The 25,210-nt window shown below is 42.0% G+C and overlaps 1 protein-coding gene across 13 annotated transcripts in view; it reads right to left on the bottom strand.

The window, feature by feature from the left end:
- Positions 1-1,097: 1,097 nt before the first annotated feature.
- LOC141918230 (zinc finger protein 532) overlaps positions 1,098-25,210 on the bottom strand; it is a 48,962-nt gene continuing 24,849 nt past the window's right edge. For 10 of the 13 annotated variants that reach the window (XM_074812443.1, XM_074812436.1, XM_074812437.1 and 7 more), the window contains 6 exons: positions 23,226-23,402; positions 15,209-15,371; positions 11,255-11,533; positions 6,591-6,703; positions 4,748-4,895; positions 1,098-2,982 (listed from right to left, as the gene is read on the bottom strand). In XM_074812443.1, coding sequence (XP_074668544.1) covers positions 2,488-2,982; positions 4,748-4,895; positions 6,591-6,703; positions 11,255-11,533; positions 15,209-15,371; positions 23,226-23,402 — 1,375 coding nt within the window. In that variant the 3' untranslated portion in view covers positions 1,098-2,487. Of the gene's footprint in view, positions 2,983-4,747; positions 4,896-5,913; positions 6,215-6,590; positions 6,704-11,254; positions 11,534-15,208; positions 15,372-23,225; positions 23,403-25,210 lie in introns of those variants that run through there. The other 3 variants (XM_074812445.1, XM_074812447.1, XM_074812446.1) reach the window with 3 other exon arrangements.

The following is a 25,210-nucleotide window of genomic DNA, read 5'->3' as shown; positions in this document are numbered from 1 at the left end:
TTACTAGTACCTAGGAATCTTGAGTTACTCAGAAGATACAGAAGCCCCAGTGTCTGGAGGAGCTGGAGGACTAGGCAAGAAATACTATGTGAGAGACATTGTAGTATTAATTGTCCCACTAAGTATCTTTTTTTTCCCACCCCAAGTCTGGTACTTGGAAAAAGCCAGAGTCCTCAGCAGAGCTCCTCCCTCCTTCACCCAGCTGAGTGCAGTTCTGTCTGCTAAAAGGAACCATTTACCTGGAGAAGTTACGCTGTCCTGCCGTACCCAAGCGTGCATAAGCTCCAACACAGAAATGTGTCTCGAGACCATGGGGCAGTTCAAGACCCACTATCCCTTAAACCTTTCAAGAGAGTTCCCCAATTAAAACTGAATAGAGCCTACTGCTGAGTAGCTGCGCTCCGCTCAAGCGAAAGGGACTCGGTGGAGTGCCGGGGGTGAAGGCAGCGTGGAGCCTGCACTGCACACGTCAGACCTGGGCAGTGGGCTGGGGCACCGAGGGCTTCACACCGTGCCCAACAGCTTTCAGATGACTTGTCAGTAACGTTTAGTGTTTTGCCTCTTGACAGCACCAACAACAACCTAAGTTACTGCTCTGCAGCATCCCTTGCAGGTGCAAGACAGTGAAAGGGGAAAATAAACAAAAGTATTAATAATGGCTGTGAAAATTTAACTTTTATTATCTGTTCACTGTATACAAAACACCATTCTGCATAGTGATAACTCATTTGTTGTACAGTTGACAGTGCACATCAACAAACAAGTGTTCAAGAGGTATACACTTAATGAAAGGGCAGTGATGGCCAGTGTACATTACGCACTAAGATCCTGCGACGCCAGCTGTATGTTTTAGGATGGAGAAGTACCTCATAACCACTCAGTAGGTGAGTAATATAAATGGGATAACAAGCATTTACCAACGAACCAAATTAAGAATGAGGATGGAGAGAGAAAGCCGAACTGATGTATCCGATACACAATTTCCAGAGTGATTAAGAAGTTTTACAGAGGTGGCTGAGAAGGATCCCTATTTTTTCAAACACTTCAATTTTTCAAACTTTTAAAATTTAATGATAAATAACAGAATCTCACAAATCTTTAGGGGCAAAATGCTCCACATTTATTTACATATGAAATGTGTTTAATACAGTTGTAATGGACATAGTGTATAGTAACATCTGACAGCAGCAAGACTTGTAAGGAACCAAACAACTACTACTGTGTATCATGCACCTATCTATATATACACAATTTGTTTTAAAAAAAAGTACAAAATTTTTTTTAAGGGATACATACAAGGTATAAAATGCAAAACCAAACCAAAAATATAACTCTCACAGAGAACTATATATGAAAGGGACAGTATGGTACCTTTTTGTACTTTGTGAAAGCGTAACTAGTGATATTAGATACATGTTTGAAATGGCTGAACTAGCTTCGTACGGTCTGTGCTAAAGCTGAAAGCCCCCGTTATACGTACACAGGCTGGTGTGTTAGCTCCTCGACAGCTGGATGTAACACTGAGCACCAAGTACATTTGGCATTAGCATACAGAGCTGGGAAATACCAACCCCTGTAGCAAGGGTTAACTATTTTCTTTCAATAACCAGAAATTAAGGAAAATACATAATGCTGTGTACTCGCTTCTATATAATGTTTAATAAATTACATGACAAAAAACATCATCATTATAAACCTATTCCTCTAATTACATCTTATTTGTTAAATCCAGAGCAGCCCAGCCCTTTTGTAACAATTTGACCTTTGATCACAAGCACCTGATGGCCTAAAAAAATCACTTCATGATACATAGAGTTGTGCAATTATACTTTTCAAAAGTACTTTATCATTCTAGGGGGTCTGCACCTGTTCTGGTGTTGCCACCTAAAACCAGCCCTGCATTTTACATATGCAGTGGTACTTTTTCTTCTTTTTTTTTTTTTTTTTTTTTAAATTTTGTATATATTTATAAAGAGAAAGTTTAAAAGCTTCCTTAGACATTTAGAAGCATGAGTTCTTAGAATTTAAAATCTCTTAAGCTTGCTTCCCCTCCCTACTCCCCTCCAAGCACTGCCTTCTGATGCACTTCCATTCACTAAACTCTCTTTCAGAAGCATTCAAATAAGAAACAGTTTAAGAGAACCCAAAGGAACTGCCCCAGCATTCAGAACTCTGTTTTAAAGCAACTTACTAGAAAAAAACAGAACAAAACAGAAAAACCCAAATTTTCCACTAGATACTGATACAAACACATAACAAAGAGTACAAAAGTTATTAGTTTAAATATATACAAACTCTTTTCAACTCAAATACTGCTTCAATGGTTTTGAGGGTATAGACAATGAGGTGAAGGGCACGCTTTTATGCAGAATATATTGCAACAGCCTGAACAGTACTGTTAACACTATTATACCTTGAACTTTCTGTAGCAAAAATGTCATTAGTATTCCAATGTGGAGAGAGATTTCTGCATCCCGAATAATCTGATCACTTTTCAGCTGAACTCATTCTTTTTGACTTAATGAAGGCCATGCCATGTGTTCTCATGTGAGTGTTTAAGGCCGCTTCAGTTTCAAAAGTCTTTGCACACACTTTGCATCTTCTGTCTGATGCCGTACTGTCAGAAGATTCATCCTCATGATTGGGTTTATTTTCTTGCTGATTATCCTCCCCAGACCCATTTTGTTTTGATACTGGCTGAGGCTCCTTCAGCTTATGTACAATGAAGAGGTGTCTGGAGAGCGACACGTGAGATGTGTAACAGAGTCCACATTCCCTGCACTGGTACGAAGAGCCATCAGATTTATGCTGAGGAATATGTTCATGAAACTGGAGGAGATTTTCTGTTGTGAAGCCACAAACAGCACACTTGTGAACTTTAAAAACATTTATCTTTAGCTTCTTCAATGGCTGAGTGATTGCACCTCGTGGAGGCCGGAACTCCAGTACAGGTTCTTCCAATTTACGCTTTGGACTAGGAACCTAAAAAAAGCCAGAAATGGTATATCACGTGAGGTGAATACATGGTGCTTTTCATAACTATTGGTGACTTGCAAACTTCAAAAACCTTCCCTTGGTAGATTCCAGTACAACTTTGATAAATACAGTATTTGAAATAACACTAGCAAATATATATTGTACATGTTGGAAAACCAGGGGTTTTCTTTATTACAAATTGCACACAAAATCTGTCAGATCAGATAGAGCTACAGTATCTAATACACCGGATAAACTTGAATAAATATTTGCCAGTGTAACTGCATCCGAGTACACACACCAATGAGACCTCTGCTGCGTACAGGGTGTAGAGTATCAGTCTAGGAACTTTTCAAGTACTACCTTCTGGAACTCCATTTTAATTACTTAGTATTATTTCATGCCTGAAATTTGACTTGACAGATTATCTCCTGATCACTAGTAACCAAACTAACCTATTGCACATTTTTTAAAACTAATTAAACTGATTATTGTTTATATTCTCCTTGTCATTCTTCTGACATGAATATTCCTCAAGAATCCTCTGCATCCTATGTGGCTCAGATATGCTGCATGGTGTTTACGAGACAATGTACATAGCTGACATATTTTCAACACTTAAATAAGCTAAACATATAAAGGAAAACAGTACACTTTAAAAACCAGATGTCTGTGTCTCTGCTGTCAGCAGTGAAATTCTTTATCATATAGAGCCCCAAACATTTAAAAAATGCTGTTAATGTCTGCATGTAACAAGTCTTTGGACAGAGCTGTCACCTTATTTTTGCTTTCCTTCTAACACTCATCAATAGAAAAGTAGCGTAGTTCAGCTGGAAGGGACCTACAACAACCATCTGGTCCAACTCCTGAGCCCTCCGGGGCTGACCTAAAGTTAAAGCCTGTTGTTAAGGGCATCGTCCAATCGCCTCTTAAACACCGACAGGCCTGGGGCAGCGACCCCCTCTCCAGGAAGCCTGTTCCAGGGTTTGACCACCTCTGGGTGAAGAAATACTTCCTCTCGTCCAGTCTGAACCTCCCCAGCGCAGCTCTGAGCCCTTCCCAGGCGTCCTGTCCCTGGATCCCGGGGAGCAGAGCTCAGCACCCCCCTCTCCCCATCCCCTTCCCAGGGAGCTGCAGAGAGCCCTGAGCTCGGCCTCAGCCCCTTCTCCCAGGCGAGACAGGCCCGGAGCCCTCAGCCGCTCCCCACAGCACCTGCCCTCCAGCCCCTCACCAGATTTGTTCCCTCCTCTGGACACACTCTAGGACCTTCACATCCTTTTTAAAATTGTGGGGCCCAGAACTGCACATAGTGCTCCAGGTGAAGCCACACCAATGCTGAACACAGTGGGAGATCCTCCTGCATTTTCATCATCAGATTGAAAGCAGTTTCACTGTAAAATTTGTATTGAATAAGCTCAAGGCTGGGTAGTTGAAAGAAGGACACACTGCTTCTACGTAACCTGTAGCTTTTCTACAGCTATGAGAAGACTTGGTTGCAGAGGATTTGAAAGGTGCTTTTAAAGCAAATCACTAAGGAGTAAGTTATATTCTGCATCATTCAGTGATCAAACCAAACAGAAAGTCTTTCCAAAAACATGTTCTAGTTCAAGCATGACAGAATTTGTTGCAGGAAACTTTAAGACATTTTTTGGGCTCAGACTTGTACAAAGATCAGACTTGTACAAAAATACCTGTGTCTATTTAAAGATCCTAAATGTATACCCACAAAAAATTCACTCTGAGTGACTGAATGAATCTTCTAAGTGATTACCTTCGTGTCTTCTTTCACTTCCCTTTCTTCCATATTGGTTGATTCAGTCATTTCTTTCACATCAGGGTCTTTAATGCCATGCATCAACTGAATATGTTTTTCCAACATCAACCGCTTGGTAAAAGTACGTCTTGAGTCTGGGCAGTGCCTACATAAACACAAAGCAGACGTGCACAGATTCAAGTGTCACACTTATCAAAAGTAGTACTCTGAGGAATACAAATAGGACTGGTAAATAAATCCAGACTAGAGTACAACCTATTGATGATAGCAACAACGCCTTTCCAACCATTATAAGAAAATGAGCATAATTACAAAATAAAACTAGAAATGTTTGAGCGATTTATATTCAGAGAAAACAAGAAGCTCTCTGAAGATAATATCCAAAATGGTACGAAGTGTGAGTCAGAATAAAACCTGGGAGCATCTGAGTTTTGTTTCTTAGACCTCCACTAACATCACCAAACTGTATATTCTATTAGACACTTTCCAAAGCTCTCCTTAATTTAAATTTCACAGGGAAAGCAATCACCTTCCACGCAGGATGAATGCTAGCTCCAGACAACACTTAATTCTGCATTCAAATCCAAATACTTTATCTCCTTGAACTAGTAATTCCTTCTCAGCTCTCTTTCCAAACCTCAAACTAACCAGCAGCACCACCTTGTCCTTCACAGTCTGCGCTCTGTTCTCCCGACAGAACCAGCTGCAGCACTGCTGAACCTCTCCTGTGCTTGTGGAAAGTGTCTTCCCCCTGAGCTCCGACCGTGTAACGTATCGTACAGGTGTCTGGGGAGGGATGGCCAAACAAGAACCGCAGGGGAGGAGTTTAACTGTAATACTCTCTGAGTCTTTCTCCTGAGGTTTTAATTTTTAAAATGCCGTTTCATTTAATTTTATTTTAAAAAAAGGAAAAAAGACAGTACTGTAGGCATTCTGAAACGAAAACAGAGAAATATGATAAGTTCTGCTCAAAGGGTGTGCAGAAAGAAACCTGGCATTTGCTACTTGTCATACCCCCAGAGAAATAGTGTCCAGGCTCACCAGCTCACCTAGGCTCAAGTACAAATTAAGGGTACACGAGGAACAATCTGATGTGTGGGTTGTGTCAGGCAACCAGGGCACAGGGAGCCGGGAGGTTATAAAGCACTTGTTGGAACGCCGTGCTGTGCCCAGCCGTCTCACGTGCCCACAGCAGGGCCCTCGTGCTTTCCGTAAGAAAGCCGAGATCACTCAGGGCAGGGCAGGATCTCAGCCAGAGAACGGCTGCTGCTGGCAGCTGCCTCTTCAGTACTGCCACCTCAGGTCCACAGCACACACACACATATGCATCTACCAGTGAAGAGATGCCACAGAAATGGTATTATGGATCCTCTCTGATTGACATGGCTTCTTCTTTTAAATAATGTATCGTCTCTCCAGCCTCTTAAACATCACGGAGGATTTTTAGACATTACACACTGTTTTCTGTAAGAGAAAGAATACTACAAATACTGACTTTTGTAGATTGGCACAGTGGGTTGTGTACATGAGACTCTATTTAAAACCAGGTTCACCTCTGTAAAACTATCAGCCACGCCAACTCTCAGCTCAGCTCAGTTCCGGATTTGCTTCCCAAAGCCCCCGAAAGCCAGCAGACTTTATGTCCGTGCATTCTCAGCAGCCTGCTGTGTTTCAGGCATGCAGGACAGCCCAAACAGTTTAGCCTGTCTATGTATCTAAATAACTGATTCATTTGAATGAACGGGACATTGGCTTTTATACAGTCTAGAAGATAAATTCAACTAACAAGGTTTTTTGTTGGTTTATATTCTGTTTCTAAATAAATAAAAGTAGAACTTACGAGCACGTATAAACCTTCCTAATGCCTTTGTGCTTGATACGATTGTGACGACATAAACTATGGGATGAACTGAAAGATTTGTCACATTGTCGACATGGATGTTTCTTCATTTGCTTTAAAAAAAGAAGAAAAATACATTAGTTAAAAAAGCTCTGTAAAAATAATGCGTGTGTCAAACCTTTCGGTAACAGGAAAGAAACATCACTTACCATGTCTGGTACTCTACCTCCAAGTACACACCACTCCTACAGCAATGCTGCAGAAGTCAAGAGGACCTGGGCCTCTTTCACAACAGTGTGGCCAGCATGAGTTACACACACATCTACCACCAGTTGTAAACTGGTGTCAGACTGTGGGTGAAGAGAATTTCTTCCTCCAGAGAAGCAAGGAAGATCAGTGAATTATTTCTGGATCAGTAAAGGCAGTACGGTGAGAGATTCACTTTCACCATAAAGTAACCTCTCCCTTCCCTTCCCCAAACTGAGTCTGCAGTTGATCAGTCACCTGCCAGGAGGGGCGAAGGGCACCTAACAAGGGCCAAAGCCACAGACACCGACACCTAACGGTCAGAAAAGAGATGAAGAAACGAGAGGTGCGGCCCGATGCCAACCTGAGGGACATCTGTTTGGGGAATCCTGTGGGGTTTATATTACAGTTTAAGTGGACAGAGAAAGAAAAGGAAGGAAGCTGAGAAGGATGGAGTGGTCTCCATCTGTGTCACTCCAGCTGAACATGGCCACAGGAGCTGCAGTGTCTGAAGAAATATCTCCAGAACGAATGCACAATAACCCACATGGACATTTTAACATGACATAAGTCATTCTCTAGTGCCTAACATTAATCAACAATAATAATAAAAAGAATTCTCATTCCTAAATACTAAGAAGCTCAAGCTATACAGAAATGCTTAAGGAACTGAAGAACATCCTTCTTACGTTTGTGCTGAACTTCACGTTACATTCTCCCTAATGGCTACATTGTTCAGGAACAGCTACAGACGAGCCAGTGGGGATCTGCAGAGGTGATTTCATTACTGAAAATTATAATTTACTGCAAAGTTTGGAGTGAGTGGTGGAAGGTTTGTACACAGGAAAAAGCGATCTCTGGAACGGCTAAAGGAGTAAGAGCTGTTACAGTGAGATGCGACCTTTTGCTATCGAGACCAAAATCACATGGAGTGTGGGGGAAGGAAAGAAAAGCAGTTTTGAAAGGTCGTTCATGCAAATGTGAAGCAGCCCATTAGGAAACATGATATGGTAATTTTATTTGGGCTAGTCAACATAATGCTGTTAGAGATGCAATACTGTTCAACCTAGACTTCCTTTTCACGTTTAAAGGCCAATTAAAATAAAAGGAAATCAACATATTTTGCTCTTAAATTGTTAAAGGTGAAAACCTGACAGTGTGTACACACAGTATGTGCTCATTAATGCTAATGCACTAATCAATACATTTTGCAGTATGCTCATGACTGCAATGCTCTGGGAAGAATTTATAAAATAAACAAAATGTGAAGTTGTATTAGGGCTTCTGTGAAGAGCCGGCCCTGCCCCGTGCTGCACCACCACAGGCGCTCAGCCAAGGCAGCCCACGTGTCTCTGCCGAGGCCACTGCCCAGCGCAGCTGCAGCGAGCCCTTGGTCAGGGCAGCAGCAGCAGGACTGCACTCAGCAGGGCCCTGTCCCTCCCGCGGCGCCGGGCGCTGCCTGCGGTGACCACCCCTGACACCACGCTCGCTCTACACTCCTTGGGAAGATTCTGGATAGAGACCTGGAGAGGATTTTGGATGCATTAGTTTCTGTAATGGCAGCCAAAACCAACAGAACTAACACATTAGTTCTGTAATTAGGTGCAGCAGGACCTGCTATACAGCATCTCGTCTTTACAGGGAGAAAGAGGATGTTCAATTAGATGCACAGCACGTCGGAATTGGTAAAGCAATTCCTGCTTAGAAAACATCTGTCCTTTCACAGAAACACACCGGAGTCCTAGGAAGCTCCGCGCACGCCTACCCGGCCGAGTGCAGACATACGGGATCCAGTTTCCAGACAGCAGTTGTACAGACTTGTTAGAACCACCCTTTGGGCTAGTAACATATAATTTTTTTTTTAAAACAGCACTTTTAAGGTCAGACAGAGTGTCACACCAAGGTGGCTACAAGTTTTCCTACCCTACAGCTGGCTTACCTTCAACCAGCTCAGGAAGAGGATACAGAAAATGTGAATCTGTCTGCCTGTGTAGACACTGCCCAGTAAGGTCTGGGAACTCCAGAATCTGTCCAGAGAGGATACACATGGCAGCACCTCTCCTATGAATACCTCTGAATAATCCAGCCTGGGATCAGCTAAGAAGGCTTACAGCTCCAGACTTTCACTCTGATCCTGCAAAAGCAGCAATTAGAAGTTTGAAACTAATTATCTTCAAATACCTTACATGACAATGGGCTTTGTGAATAGCTCATGAATTGCTTAATTAAAGTTTTTAACAAACATTCTGCATAGAACATTTTAGAGCATTTAACCCACACCTATCATTCTTAAGAAACACAGACTGTAAATTAACTCCATTATCTATTAGACCCAGATCACATGCTTGGTTATTTAATGCTCATTTCTAGTCTCTCTACAATAAGATGTATCCGTAAAAGTTTTGGTTTTGAGTATAGTCATTTTCATGGTAACAATTACTGAAAATTTCGAGAGATCTGGAAGGAACGTAGCAACTGGTCTTTATCACCCATTTCTGAAAGACATGGAGTTGTATCTCTATTCATTTAGGTATATATAGATGCGCCTCCTGTGTTATTCCAGGAACCACTTGGATAGGGATAAAAACCAGCACATAAATGTAAGCAGTGAACAGGTGTTTAGGCCAGTACTTGAGTGCAACAATTATCTAATATTTCATAACAAGGGCTGCTCTTGAGGTAACACTGCACGTTCTTATTAAAATCAGATCAAGATATATATTTAAAGCTAATATTGAGAAAGCATTATCAGTGTGTGATGAACCTTATTTGAGATGCCTGCTGCCCCTGCTGTGGATGTGATCAGACTGGGTACTGTTCTCTAGCTCACTCTGGAGTGACAGTTCCATAGGGAGGTTGCGTTGTTTTGCTTTAAGAATTGTATCAGCGTAAAATGCCTCTGGTCTTAAACTTATTTCTGTTTGCTGGTACAGCACTGATGAGTTAGTATTTGGGCTAACAGGCAAAACGGAGTGCACCAGCAGTTTACATGCTGCTGAAGAGACTGATTTTGACAGAAAATTAAGCTATGATTGAGTGAGTGTCACAGGATCAGAATCAAGCATTCAGGGCACAGGCTTGCCACAGTAACACATTTATGGAGTTTCCTTACATACGCTGCCTAGCAGAAGTGTCAGGCATACACCTGCTAGGCTTGAAGCTGAAGCAATTAACAGTTCCTTAGTGACTTCCATGGACAGAAATGCAAAAAGGGGCTTTTAAAGGAACTGGAGAAATCAAATGGAGACGGTGCGATTTCAGCTGCTTGTCTCCTTTGCATGCCCTCAAGCTGTAAAAGGAGAGCCAGGTAAAAGAAAATGTAGTTCTGTGAATCACAATCCTTTGATGGGGTGTGTCTCATTCCAAGGGGGACTGGCAATGCAGCTACAGGACTCTGTACAGCAGGGAGGCTGAAAGAACGGAGTGGGAGTTACGGAAGACAAGGAGAAACATGGAAATAGTCTCCTGTCAGTCAGGCTCGGGTGCTATTTGCTTGAAGCTGTCATAAGAAAATTAGAGATGACACTCAGTAGTCTGGCATTTTCAGCTTTTCCATAAAATGTTTATAAACAGAATAAAATAATTTGCGCAACAGCTTTAGAGAAGCACGCGATCTGAATTCTCACACATAGACTTTCATGATTCTATGAAGGGACACAGAAACCTCTGGAAATGTGCTATCATTTATTATAGCCTATTAGCATCCTGAAAACTACAGATTTTCACTCAAGATGATTCTTCTCCACTTAGACAGAGGAAGCCTGTCACCCCTTCCAGCTGGCTCTCTCTGCAGGCAGCGCAGTGCTTCAGTTCAGTTCCCTGCCTCCCACTGAGGGAAGCTCCAGGCAGTTTCCAGGAGCACAGGGGCAGGGCAGGACTGGAGCGCGGGCGAGTGCTGCCGGAGCTCGCTGCGGCTTGTCTCACACACAGCACTGAGGGTCCCGCTGAGCACCGCTTCACTGCGGAGCGACGCTCAGCCTCACGGGGTGTCTGCCTTGACCACGCGGTGCCCTTTGGCACTCGCTGCACCCACAGAACGAGACTCCTCCCTGAGCCTAACAGTTAATGAACTGGCAAGAGAGGGAACTGCGAAAGCACAAAGGAGGAACGAAGAACCTGGATCAGATTAGATGACTTGGACGAAATACTGGAACATCTCTCACTCTTTCCATCTTGAAGAAATTCTGGTACTGGATAAACAAGCCTACAATTAAGAGTGTGTGGACTTCCTCAGCAGAACTACATAGAGAATGACAAAAACTAAGCAGCCAAAGAGAGAAAGATGAAATACAAGAACAGAGGAGAATAACAATGGAACTTAAAGGAGTTATTTGCAAAAACACAACTGAATTTGGAAAAAAATTGCTTCACATTTCAGGTTTAAGTCACTTTTTTGTAATTGAATATTATTCATTTACCTTTCCGTGTTCTTTCCTCATGTGAGAGATGTAAACGTCTCTCTGAGTGAAGAGCCTATCACACTCCCAACACGTCCAGCCAGGATTAGCGACTTTTTTAGGCTCCGCTTTCTTTATGGGAGAAGGAGATTTCTTCTCCAACTTTTCTGTTCCGTTGACAGACTTTGCGTCCTCTTTGTTGTGACCGGCTGAGTTCTGAGTTGTAGGTTTAGTACTGAGAGGCAGATTTATCCCCAGGTTTGGTGGCCCCTCAACACTTTTCAAAGTTCCATGCATAGACTACAATAAAAGAGAAAAGAGGGTACAAAACTAACACAGACATATACAGCTGTATCGACAAAATGCAAAGACCTTCTGAACCAAGTCTTCATTTACTTCTTTGTCATACTATTATCAGATCACATTCTTAACTTAAAGAAACATGATTAAGTAAAGGCAAGGCCTAGCATAAAGAGAAACTGGCCAACAACACTAACGGACACCATCCATAGCTAAAGAGAAGTTTTCTTCAGTGTCTAGATAATTGCATAAAAAAAAAAGAAAAAAATAGACTGTAGGTTAAGTTTAAATTGCTGTTTAATAGAGAGGAAAAAAGCGCTCAAGAAGTACATTACATTAAGTGTAATTTCTCACTTTACTTACCTATTAGTCGAGGATCCTCATTTCAAACTACATGATTAAATACGTCCCAGAAGGAAAGGTTTTTACTGACAAATTTTGACTTGGCACATTGGTAAACAAGACAAGAAAAGGCAACTCTGGAAGGATCAGGAAACTATATAGTTTAGGATATGTTACTATTTTATGCTGAGGCCGAGTTAAGCCCTGTCTCGCTCCAGGCTCAGGTCATGAGCACCCTAACCTAGGGGTGCAGTGCCAACAGCCCTCAGAATCCGAGGTGTGCAGGCTGATGGGGTCCCCCAGAGCAGGGGCAGCTGAGCTGTCTGATGAGCTGTTCTCAAGCACCCTGGAGCTCCCAGGCAGTGATCCTTCCTCACATTTATTTCTAGACTTTAAGTAAACAATCAGTAGGAAGGGAACAACTCTTCCACCTCCTCCTTCCCCAGTTTCTGGAGCCAGTGTTGTACGCTGGTGCGAGACCTGAGCCTTCCAAGAAGACGACCAGTTCCGAAGTCCTGGGCATCAGCTGCGTGTCTGAGTTTCACACATGAAGACGGACACAGCAGGAGGGAGTCAGCCAGGTTGTGGGCCAACAGAGATGACTGCAGCCCAGACTGAACGTACCATTGCACATGGATCCACTGTCGAGGTCTCTCACATCTAAGACTTGCCCTTTACAATGACAGTGTCCTAATCATCTCATCTACTGACCTGTATTCTAACTCTCCTGGGCGTTATGTCCATCCCAATTGTAATTATTTGCCTACAGGTAACCTCAGAAACAAAAAAACATTCAATACGTTCTTGATTCGGAGAATTTAAGAATACAAATCTGATACTCCAGTATAAGACTTCAGTATCAAGTTCTTTTGTAAATCATGTGGCTCTTGGGACTACCTGCTGGCTCTGCAGCAAATATCAACCTGATCAGTAGAACACGTTCTTCAAAAGAAGAGCCAGTAATTAAAAAACCTAAAATGTTATGAAATAGCAAAGCGCACAGGACCAACTGTCTGTCTCTAAGAATGAAGTTGTGTAGTAAAGGAGGTGGCTGCCTTTAGTATCCCATTAGTGCACCAGGACAAGGCGAAAGAAGCACAGGGTAGGGAGATGGAGGCTCCTACACTTTCAGGCAACTGAAGACTGACCTGGAAATTCTATCCTGGCTTAACTTGTCAGCATGTAAAATGTTAGTTCTCAACTTTCTAAATGTCCTTTAAATACAGTACTTGAAATTTAATTTCTTATTTGAAAATAAACACAAAGCACTGAAGCATAACATGGAGCCCCAGTGACCACAGCACATATCACCAGCAGAACTGGGAGTGTTGCACCTCCAGTCCAGACCTTCACCCCTGTTAGAAATTCTCTTGTAGCGAGCCGTCACAGGAAAACGAGACATGCCTTTGCCAACAAGAAACATTCACATCTGCAGGAATTACTCTAGGTTATTTTTTGTAGCTTTGAATAACCTCCTCCTGAGCTCCCTTCTGTCCCTTTCTGTTCTGTTTTCATCCAGGTCTTCTCTGTCCTGATGGTTTATGTCTAGCCATACCAAACAATTACATTTTGTGCAGCTGGGCTGAGCTCTGCCCCTGTCTGGCACTCGCCCTCTCCCCTTCTGTTTTCATCTATACCTTGTTACTGTTTTTTTTTCATTCTCCCTTAACTGAAGCCCAATTTATACTTTTCTGCTGCTGTCCCTACTACTATACACATGTCCTAAACGTAAAAGCACTAGTAGTTCTGATTAAAAGCAGCAATACTGTTACTGCACATGTATGTTCTAATCCTCTAATTTTATTCTCAAAATGATTGAATCATTTATAGTGAAACATGCTGAAAAAACCACTGGTTAAAGCATAAATACTGGCATGGAACACTATAAAGCCAAAAGAGATAAATAGTGCCCAAACAGTAAATAACTGAGAATAACTTTATAATGAGAGATGCTGAGCAACCCTGATTTATGTAAGAATAGCTTCTGGCCCTAACTACAGTTAGACCATGCTCCTAAAATAGTTGTCTTCAGGTCTTAAAGAAAAAGTTACATACAGATGTAACAATACTTTTACAATAATACCTGTGTACAAGAAAAACTAATTACATAGATAAGACATACACTGCAATATATGGAATTTGCCTATTTAGTTAAAAAAAAGCAGCAATATGGGTAGATCAAAGGATATAGAAAATAGGACTTTGCATTGCTGGGTGAGAAGACCATTAGGATATCTGACATAAATGTGAGACAATTCTTACAGTAAACATGAACCAGGTCAGAAACAAAGAAAATATCCAGTCCTTGTATTTCTGAATGTCTTAGGTCAGCCCTTCCCTATCTGCTCCTCAAGTTTAAGACTGGCTTTAAGACCAGCTGTGTTTTTCAAGACTTGTGACCTTGTTTTCAACACAACTTCAGAGGTTACTAATTCTGAGGTTACAAGTGCCACAGTTTAGACTAAAATGCAAAACAATGGTTTTAGCAGACAAGAAAGATGTCTGGTTTCCACTATTCTGTATACAAATTTGACTTAAGTCTTATGTGTCACTGCAAGAGAAACCCACTGAATTAAGTGCTACCATTCTGGACTGTAAATAACTTCAACTGTTACCAGGCACCAGATGTTAACAAGGTACAAGAAATCCAGCACTGCTAACAGATTTGGTACATATAAAACAAGGTAACACAGTATATTTAAAATACACAGCTAACAAATTATAGCCAGGGGACTGCTGATTCTTAAAAATATGATTTGCAAGGATGACACTAAATCTTCTTCAATTACAGAACTTCAAGTTTTTTTTCAAAGCGTGCACGTGTTCATGTTTGTATGTAAACACACACACAAATAACCTCTACATCTATTCAAGAAACATACTGGTCCCTCCAGGTGAGTTCTGAACATCAAAGGTTTGATTTTATAACGTACTCAGCATTCTCAGACCTAACAACTGGAATAATACTTAGAATGCTGTAAATAAGGCTCAATACTTACTAGGATCGGACTAATTTACTTCACGATACCCATTGTTATTCTGATAAAATGACCTCTTGAATGCAGTGCACTGAGATATTCCTGGTATACCCAAATCAACATTCATAGAGAAAAACTGAGTTAGTGATTACACCACAGATACGCTGAAGACCATCAGAAATGTAACATTTTAACATTTGAGAACATCATTCACAGATTACTGTCTTGAAATTATTAACATCTCTCCTTTCAGCAGTCTTCTTGTTATTCTGTGCCTTTTTACAGTATTTTCTCACAGCATATATTGCATGACAAATGGTATCTATGAACGAAACAAGAGAAGATGCCTACACACCTTGATATGATCCATCATAAGCTGTTTCTGTGCATATAGAAGAGAACAGTCTGGACACTTGAAAACAGACACCTTCTGGTTTTCAATGTGCTGATCAAAGTGGCGATAGAGCAAAGGTTGTAGAGTAAACACAGTGTCACACATAGAGCATTTATATATTATTCTAAAAACAGAAGTACAATAAACAATGTCAGTCATGTTGATGATCTGTTTGCAAGAATCATGATGTTAACTTTTTTTCTCAGCAGAGATAAGATCTGACATGTTTAAGCAATCATTTCACACTGCCTGAAAAAAGTTAAATTCAAAACACCCTCCAATTTCAAAATATGGGAGCAGCAGAAAAAACAGAAAAAAAAATCATTAAAAAGTGCAAGCAAGAAGCCAGAGAACAACAGCATATGCCAGTTACATACATAACACCAACATCTGCTTAGGATACTCTGAAAGTTAAATGACTTTGGTCTCTGAACCCACATGGTAACTAAAGGACAATACACCTGTTCCAGGCTGTGAAAGCAGTACGGTTTAAGGGAGCGACTGAGTCAATCATAACTGGTAATATACTTCAAGATAAATTTACTTTTGGCCATGTATATGGCTTCGAATCTCCGGAATGCCAAGCCTAGGCTCTGTTACTGCTCGGAAGCTGAAACTTCACAGGATGGCATTTCCCAGTTTTGCAATGACAAGCCGTTAAGAATCTGTCTGTGGAAGCAGAGACGGCCCGAAAACCACAACTTCCTCTCTCAGAGCATCCACGACTTTTGAAATTAGCTACCTGCAGCTCCCACTCTGACAGAATTGTAACATTATGGTGCAGTAGCTGTGTGACTGGTGAAGCAATGCATCGATTCATATAATTTCAAAAGTGCTTTAGAAATAGATATACTAATTAACAAAGAACGAGATAAGTACCAGACACTAAAAGCACAGTCCCTGAAAATGAGTATGATAGGATTTTGTGATCCAGAATTTTGACTAAGAACATTATTAAGTAATCTGAAAATAGTTATATTTTTAGCAGATCCTTGTCAGCTGTCTGTCCAACAGACAAAAACCATAGGGAAACCAGAAACATAATCCTCTGGTCTAAATGCTGCAACAACTACTACGTGACAACAGTTTGAAGCTGGTTTCACTTTGCTGATGATTTTATAATGAAAACTATAGTTTAAATTGCATTCTAGGTAACTACTTACTTGATACTTTGCTGCTTGTTTTTGCTCTGTATGTGCGATTGTATTAAGAATGATTTCCCTGGCAACTAAAGGTGAGTAACAAGATCAGGCACTCAAACTGCAAGCCTGTAACGCACCTGTTTATAAATAGTAACTAGCTCTATTCTTTCAGAAACATCACACTTTTTCTCAACTTCGAAAATGAATGAAAAGAAATGACACATTAAATAAAAGTAACAAATAAATTCACCGTAGATCACCAGATGAGAGAGAACTCTAATCCATCAGCCATCAGCAGTGGTGGCACTTCAGACAAAGTTCAGCTAAACTAAAAGAAACCCAACCACAGGCACTTCCTCTGCGAAAGCAGCCTTCCTAATCCCATCAATTAGAGGTTGATCTCTGTCCTGCAGAAAGACTTTCCATTAACAAAACCCAAACCAACAAACCCTGCTTGCTAGAAGGCTGAATTTTCTCATTATTCACCTAAAAGTTCCAAGTCCTTTCAGCAACAGTACATTGTTCAAGAGCAATAAAGATCACTCTGCGCTGTGTTTTGTGGTGACGAGGACAGGGACGTTGCTTCAATGTCCAAGCCATTCAGCGAGTCCAAATAGTTGAAATAATGAAAAACAGTACACTCAATTAACATGCTAACTGTGAAAAATATTATTTTTGTGGTATATCAAGTAGTCCCAGTTTCTTACATATGCTAAGATGAATTTATTACTTACACAGCATCCTGAGGACCTACACTATTGTCCTGCTTTCTGTGGTGAACCCTCTGCAGCGGCACACCCGACAGCTTCACCTGGTGAGGATGGAGCGTGGGGAAAGGGAAGTCCCTCCGCATCCTCTGACACTCCCCCCCCCCACTACTGTCCATAAAAGTTTCTTAAACATTATTCAAAACGAGTATCTTAGTTCATCATGTTATTACTGATCTACACTCCTTCAGAATCCTAACTTCTTGGGTAATTCCCATACGAGAGGTGTTCAAGAGATGCCAGAAACAGAAAATGCTTGATAATAATAGGTAAGAAAGAAATCCCAGGTTCCTAAAATGCAGTTTCGCCTCATGTACCTCAGATCAACATAAACCCATGGATCTCGCTCACAGTTTTAACGTGAGACAAGCCCGTGGCTGACCCCCGCCGCAGGTCAGCTGAACTGAGCACGGACAGGAACAAGGGAACGAGACCCTTCTGCAGGCCCACGCTCTGCGGGACGCGCTGCTGCAGCTGGGAGGGTGGGAAGAGCCAAAGGATTCCCCGTGCAGGGGATGATTTCCCCTGGCCGCAGCACGCAGGGCTGCCGAGCGCCTACGTACGCTCCATGTCTGGGTCCCATCTCAGCAGCGCAGCTAGAGACAACGTACAGCAGTGATTTATGTCAGCCCCCTTCACTCCACCCAAGGAAAAAACCAATTTCCTCAGAAAAGTACTTGCTGCAGTTCTGCAGCGAATCTGCTCGTAACGCGGCAAGCTGGTATAACCACACACATTCCCTAATCCTGGGGCACCAAATATCCCTTCTGTCCCTTAGAACACTCACTGCCTTACATCTCTAGCAGCAGCTCTGCCCAGAAGCCCAGGACGCATCAAGCCTGATGACTAACTAAGCAGGCAAACAAGCAGAGGCACAGGCCTAGAGCAGCCTGGTCCCTGGCAGGGTGATTCTCACCCCTCTGGGCTCTGCTCACAGACCACGGCCGCATCCAGGATCCCGCATTTTGGTGCCTGTTGCTGAGCAGCTGCCCCGATGGCTCGGTGTTAGAGATGTGAGTAAAGTCACATCATTCCAGGTTAGCAAGATGTAAACAAAGACTGGCGGAATTAAAAATAATTCTCTGATTATTTCATGATGTATACGTCTATTAGAACTGTATCTTGCAAATAAAATTAGACATGAGAAATTAGAAAACCTGCTTTATCATCTCTGGTGGAACTAGATAGCGATCTCATCTGGAATGATCTCAGGTCTGTACGATATACATTTATCATCACATGGTTACATAATGTAATCAAATAAACTATGATCTACTACATGCTTCAGATTCTTACTGTATCTAAAGTAAGGGACAGAAGGCCACAGAACCGCTGAGGCTGGAAGGGAGCTCTTGAGGTCACCTTGTCCAGCCCCTGCTCACGCAGGTTGCCCTCGCAGGCTGCCCAGACCATCTCCAGCCAGGTTCTAAACAGCTCCACAGCCTCCGGGCAGCCTGCTCCAGCGTCTGGCCGCCCTCGCAGGGAAGAAGTGACTCCTTGTGTTCAGGTGGAATTTCACATGTTTCAGTGTGTGCCCATTGCCTCTTGTCTTGTCTCTGGGCACCACTGAGCAGAGTCTGGCTGCCTCTCCTTTGTGCCTTCCCATCTGGTATTTATACACAACGACAAGGTCCCCCTGAGCTCCCTCCTCTCCAGGAGAACAGTCCCAGCTCCCTCAGCCTCTCTTCACATGAGAGACGCTCCAGTCCCCTCTTCATCTCAGGGTCCCTTTGCTGGACTTGTCCCTTCCCCAGCCCTAATGACCACGTTCCTGGGTACTGTGGCACACTCCTGTGAGCACTGACAGGAGAAACTGAATCTGCTACAAAAATCCCTGACGTCCCTCTGAATTTATCACATACAAAAATTATATTTCTCTAAAAACACTAAGAGCTGAATATATGTATTTTCTATGTAAGCTAAAAGACTTTACTCTGTTTTCACAGAAGCACAAGAACTATCTCATAGAGACCCAAACTTCAGGCAGGTCTCTGGGAAAGACTGTACTTGGTTAAATTCATACCAACATACCTAACAGTAGGAGCTGTGACTATACACCCTGCCAGGATTTCTTTTAGTCATATCAAAAGCATGATTTTCAATCCTCAACACATGCAGCTGAGCATGGTTTGTTTGATAACAGAAGTAGTCAGCATTTAACATGTAACAGCTGAAAACCCTGTCCCAAGCTTACAGGCAGTCAGGCTTAGTCAGGACGTGTTTACAACCACCTCAATTCGAGGAGACACTTGTGTAAGGGAGGCAGCTCCACTGCAGTCACGCCACCCAGTGACTGCTCCTGCCCCCGGCACACACCAGGCACGGTGCACACACCTTCACTTTTCAAAAACCCGACTAACAAATTCACGTATTGTCTTAAAATAAATACAGATTATCTCACAGGAAAATATTTTCATATCACATAAAAGATGTTTAGCGTTTTGAAAGCTTCTGCACCTGAGTACGGTATTTCTCCTTCCTGTAATTTTTTTCTCTTAAAAAATGGCACTTGTGGGATAATATACTTTGTACCAATAGTACAGTATATATCAATAATCTGTCTTGATAAACAAGAATTTCTCCAATATCCAAACAGAGATCAGCCATGAAAAAAATCTTAGTGCCGCTCCTATGAAGTTACACTGTTTACTGAAAAAAAACCCCCATATAAGCTCTGGTTTCCCATAAAAACCATGTAGCATCCTAGGTACACTCCAGGAGAGAGCTTCACAAAGCCTAAAGACAAGACAGCCATCCATTTCCCTGTATTAAAATAATCCGATTTCATCCCACTGAGAACCACTGCACACAGACTTCATTTTTCATACACCAAACAGTTTGCTGTATCTGCTCTCAAACAACCATTTGTAATGTAATTGTACATGCCACGGTTCCAGTAACTGCCAGGGGCACAGAGTGAGCCCAGTTCCTGTAACCAGTAACGGGTCCCTCAGGACCAGCCTGCCCTCAGCCCATACAGGACCCTGCCACCCCCGCGTGCTGACACGCTGGGCCCCTCCTTCAGCTGCACCTCTGCGATGCCCAGAGGGACCCCGGACGGCAGCTCGACATCATCGGCCTCCCAGGGGAGGGCTGAAACTCATGTTCAGGGGTCAAGACACCTTTTACACACTCAAGGAAAACTCCAAGGCTTCACATGTCTGAACACAGAAGGCTATCATATCCTTCTTTTCATGTGTTTTAAATTTTTACTTCAGAAGAACAAAAATGTAACTGAGCTAGCGTAGCCATCTCTATAGTGTTATGCAACTACATTACATTCCTTTTTTTTGATAATGAACTTGATAGCTTTCCCAACGTACAGCAGTCACACGCAACAGAGATGCCAGGTAAAATGATACAGATAAACCAGCAGCAGTAAATTGGTCAAATGCGAATGTATTTCCTCAAACACAACAGCACTTCTCAGCTGCACCCAGCGCTGGGCAGGCCACTCCTGGACCACTCTGTGGGGTTCTGCTCCTCACAACTGAAGACGTGGACAGACTGGAGAGGGCCCAAAGGAGGCCACGAAGGTGATCAGGGGGCTGGAGAACCTGCCCTACGGGAAAGGCTGAAGGAGTTGGGTCTCTTCTCCCTGGAGAAGGCTCGGGGAGCTCACCACAGCGCTCTGGTGCTCACAGGGCGGCTACAAAGGGGACGGAGGGTCCCTCCTCACAAGGAGCCAAGCGCTGAAGACAAGAGGCAACGGGTACAAGTTGTACCAGGAGAGGTTTCATCTTGATACAAGAAGGAAATTTTTTACAGTGAGAACAACCAGTCACTGGAACAACCTCCCCAGGGACATGGTGAGTCCCCGTCGCTGGGGGCTTTCAAGATGCCGTTGGACAGGGTGGGAGATAATCCCACCTTGGCTCCCTTTCCCACGAAAGGCTGGACCCGAAGATCTTTTGAGGTCCCGTCCAACCTGGGCGGGGCTGTGATTTTAACACAGATAAACCAGAATGTGAGTAATGTCACAAACATCTGATATCAACTTGACCAAGATATGTGAAATATCCTCAGAAACCAACTAACTTAAACAACAAAACCATTTCCAAAACCACTGCTGCTGAGTAGCAGAAATACACGTAGCTAATTCTGACAAAACCCACAGGTAATGATAGCTTGAAACAGACCTTATTAAATGGTGAAACAGCAGACAATGTGAGCATCTTGAGTGTTGGTGGCAACACCGTTCTACCTACAGATGCTTGCGAAATGGAAGCAAAGAACTCCAAACACTGCGAAGCCTGGGAAAATCCTACTAGTCGCTCTGCATGCATTTAAGACAGCATCTTGATCAAAGCTGGCAAATTTAAAGAAAACACCACTTCTTAAGAGGAGCACTGAACTATGGTTTCTATGATTTATTACAATACAACAGTACTTCACAAAATATTATTTTAGTCTTCTTATAATCAAAATAAATGAATAAAAGAATACAGTTATTAGCACATCTATATGGAAAGAAAACTAATGCAAAATACTAAATTCACGAAGCTGATCAGAAACAGTTCAGCAGATCCAAGCACAATTCAAGAAATCTGCACTTTTCATATGTGAAGTATCTTACACAAACGGTGATCTCAATCTTTTGATTAATGAAAATTATCGGAATCTGAAACAAGTTTTAGATTAAATGTTGGTATTTCAAAGCCTCTCACTGAAGATACCATCCTGAATTAAAACAAGGTATCATTTGTCACTGGGTGGAAATGTCTTAATTTGGTATCACACATAGTAAGTTTGTTGCCATTTTGCTTTAATGTAAGTTTAAACACCCTAAAGAATAAATCTCCTGTTAGTAAATTAGAAGAAACAGTGATAAACCAAATTTGCCTGAAATCTGGTTATTACATTACATGGTATTTTGTTTCTCTCATCTACCTTCTATTTTCTTGAGTCTGCAAGTTGTTAAAAAGTCCTAGTGTTCTCTGTGCACTCCAGCGAAACAACACGGAGTTAAATACTTGAGTATTTACTCTCAGTTCTGCACTGGTACCAGCAGAGGAGGAAGGCGGCACAAGAAAAAGGTCTGCAACGAGAAGGCATCAGGCACCTGCAGCTCTCACTGGCTTCAGCGGAGGCCTGGAACGTTCAGCCCCGAAGCCAAGTTCCTAATCGCACCCTGTGTTTATGCACAACTTCCCCAGCCACAGAACGGAATCAGTTCTGCATTAATCCAGAAAAAAGAGATTACGTATCGGAAAAAAGCCTATAAACAGCTCTATGATGCATCTATTTTGATTTGGAGAGGCAAGGCTGGCACGTCTCACTTAATAACACACTGGAATTGCTCTGCTTGAGACACGACCAGCTTAGGGAAGCAAAAACCTAGCTCACCACTCCCAAAACCTACGGCTTTCATGAAGAAAAATCCAGCAGACAGAAAGAGGAGCACAGATCCTGCAGGAAGAACAGTGCCCGAGGAGCAAGCAGACGCCTGACCAGAACAGGGTACCACAGGCAGCTGTAGCCCACAACAATGGCCCAAGGTCAGCCCAGAGACAACTGCCACTTGTAAAACCAGCTCTCACAAGTACACACCCTGACCCCTGCCAACGGGTGACACCCAAAGAACCAACTTCCCAAATTCACCCAGGTGACCATCTGTGAGCATGTAACAGAAAAAAAAAAAAAAGAAATTTCACATTTTCCCACCTTTTCAACCAGATGTTATGAAAATCACTGCATAAGCCCTGCTGAGTCTTTGCAGTTCTTTCTGGAATCACATTATCTTAATTCACATAAAAATGCAGATGAGCTAAGCAGATTAAAAAAGAACTAGCTGCCCGTCCCAATCACTCCTGTAATTACTGTATTACTCTCCTGTAGTGCGCAGTGTTTAAAGAACTGCTATTGCTGTGTTCATGGAAATTTAATCTTTGCCAAATCAACTGCCAGCTGAACTCATGGAAACATCGCATGAACTCCACAGGTCACCCCCAGGACGAGGAACTGCTGGTGGCACAGCACGCGACTTTTCAGGTTACAAGCAGAGGACAGAATGCAATTTCACAAGTTATTAAAACGCAGGCAAGTGCAGTAGAAGATTATTTTGCTTACTTTGGTTCGCCTATCTTGATACCCGGGTGTTGTGTATAGGCATGGGAGTGTGTGCTGGGAGCAGATTTAAATGCCATGGGACAGATAGGACACTTGTAAAAGACTTCACAGTGACAACCTTGAATATGAGACTTGAGTGCCGCCACATCAGAGTATACAACATTGCAATGCACGCAGCTGCAAAAAGAGTGGAAAAGAGTCAGTTCAGCCTAGCCCAAAGCAGTACTGAACGAAATGGAATCAACACTGATTTTCAAGCAAGTGAGAGAGATAAACACATATATACAACGGAATAAAACTACGTTATTCTGTCAGTTTAAACAACCCAGTAAGAATCATAACAGAGATTTGCGCATCAGAAAGTAAGAAAAAAGAAATTTCCCAAATTTAATTTGAAAATCTAAGAGATACGAAGTCAGAACATGTTTTTATGGCATTACAACAAAACAGATAGGAGGGTCAACAGAGGAATGTTCTACTGATTGTAAAAAGAATGCTTAAGTCCTCTGCAACTTTGTAAAGAGATTTTACAAAATGCATTTTTATCACATGCAGTGGATTGTATAAGGTATGCCACAGCAATTTAGAACCTACCACCAAAATGGAAAACCAGTAAGGAAAACGTTGTCACCATTTCCCTTGTTTAGATTTAATGAAGACATACTGGTAACGATTTTTTGTGCACGTAATCAAATCAGCACTTGGATTTAAAAAAAAAAAAAAAAAAAAAAGAGTAATTTAAACTCAGAACAACTAAACCAAATCTCTACAATCAGATCAATTTATCAGATTGGAATTCTGAAAATATTTTTCAAAAACATACTTCTGCTGTGTCGAAAATTTGTGACCTTTCCGCATCTATTCTAAAATGAAATGATTAAAAAATGGAATATTAGTACATAAGAATTTCTAGACACAACAGTCCCTTTCAGTGCCATACACCTTCAGTACTAAATGCTACCAAGTCAGCCCAAGAACATACTGCAATAAGCAATCACAAAATAACCTGTCAAATGAACACATTTCTTATTGACCAGTATTTTGCAGTAAGTTTTACAATTTAAACACAGAAGGCCTCTACCTTTCCAAAATGTTAATTTCGGCTTCTTTCACGGTATTATTATTGTTGTCATATAAATGTCAAACCGTTTTTGATACTGTTTTAATGCCCTGATGATAGCAATAAAGCAGAAAATTACATTGCTTTCAAGAATCCTGTTTTCCTTTTAAAATTTATCACCTTTGAATTTTATGAGATGTCATCCTTTCTATTCTGAGCACTTAGTTTACATTCTTAATACTATTAATCAAGTTTGTATCTATCTAGTCTCTGCTTACCAAAGCATTTTCTAAAATAAATGGTCCTTGTCTTTTCTGGGTCTGGTATGATGTTCTCTGCTCATGCAGAGATCAACACTTGTTCATAGCGGTGCCAAGCAGGATCCCCTCATTATCAGATCTACTCCGACGGTGTCACCTCAAGAAAGCTGGGACACTTTTCTCGCCTGCCCATCCCATCCTGTCTGGACTCTGTTCCCCAGTGATGTGACAAACTAAATAATCCTCAGCATCCACCGTTGTATATTAAAACAGTTCTTAAGGAGCAAGCCTTCCTGTCTCAGACTGCTCTAACAGTTTTCCTGTTTCCAACTTGGAAGGATGTAGTTAAACTTAAGGTTGAAATTTTCAGCTGATTTAGTTCAGACAACTCGACTAAACTGCTGAAATCAAACTGACCTCCCTCACAGAGGTCCTGTGGAAAGGCAAGACAGGTTATGCTGTTCCTCAAGCCAATGCACCACAGGGATAAGGAGATGCTGAGGGGCCTGAGATTAACTTTCCCAGACACTGCTTTTCTTTGCCCAGGTATTTTTGGTTGAGTCTCACCATATACAGAAATTCTGACTTAGTGTGACATGTTTATGATACATCTTGAAAAGTTTTTAGTTTAGATTCAGAGTGAAGGATTTATGAGTCTTCTGGTG

The sequence above is a fragment of the Strix aluco genome, chromosome Z, assembly GCF_031877795.1.
Source record: "Strix aluco isolate bStrAlu1 chromosome Z, bStrAlu1.hap1, whole genome shotgun sequence".
Classification (NCBI taxonomy): Eukaryota; Metazoa; Chordata; class Aves; order Strigiformes; family Strigidae; genus Strix; species Strix aluco.
Note: the sequence above shows the minus strand (reverse complement) of the source record. Positions and strands in the feature narration are given on the sequence as shown.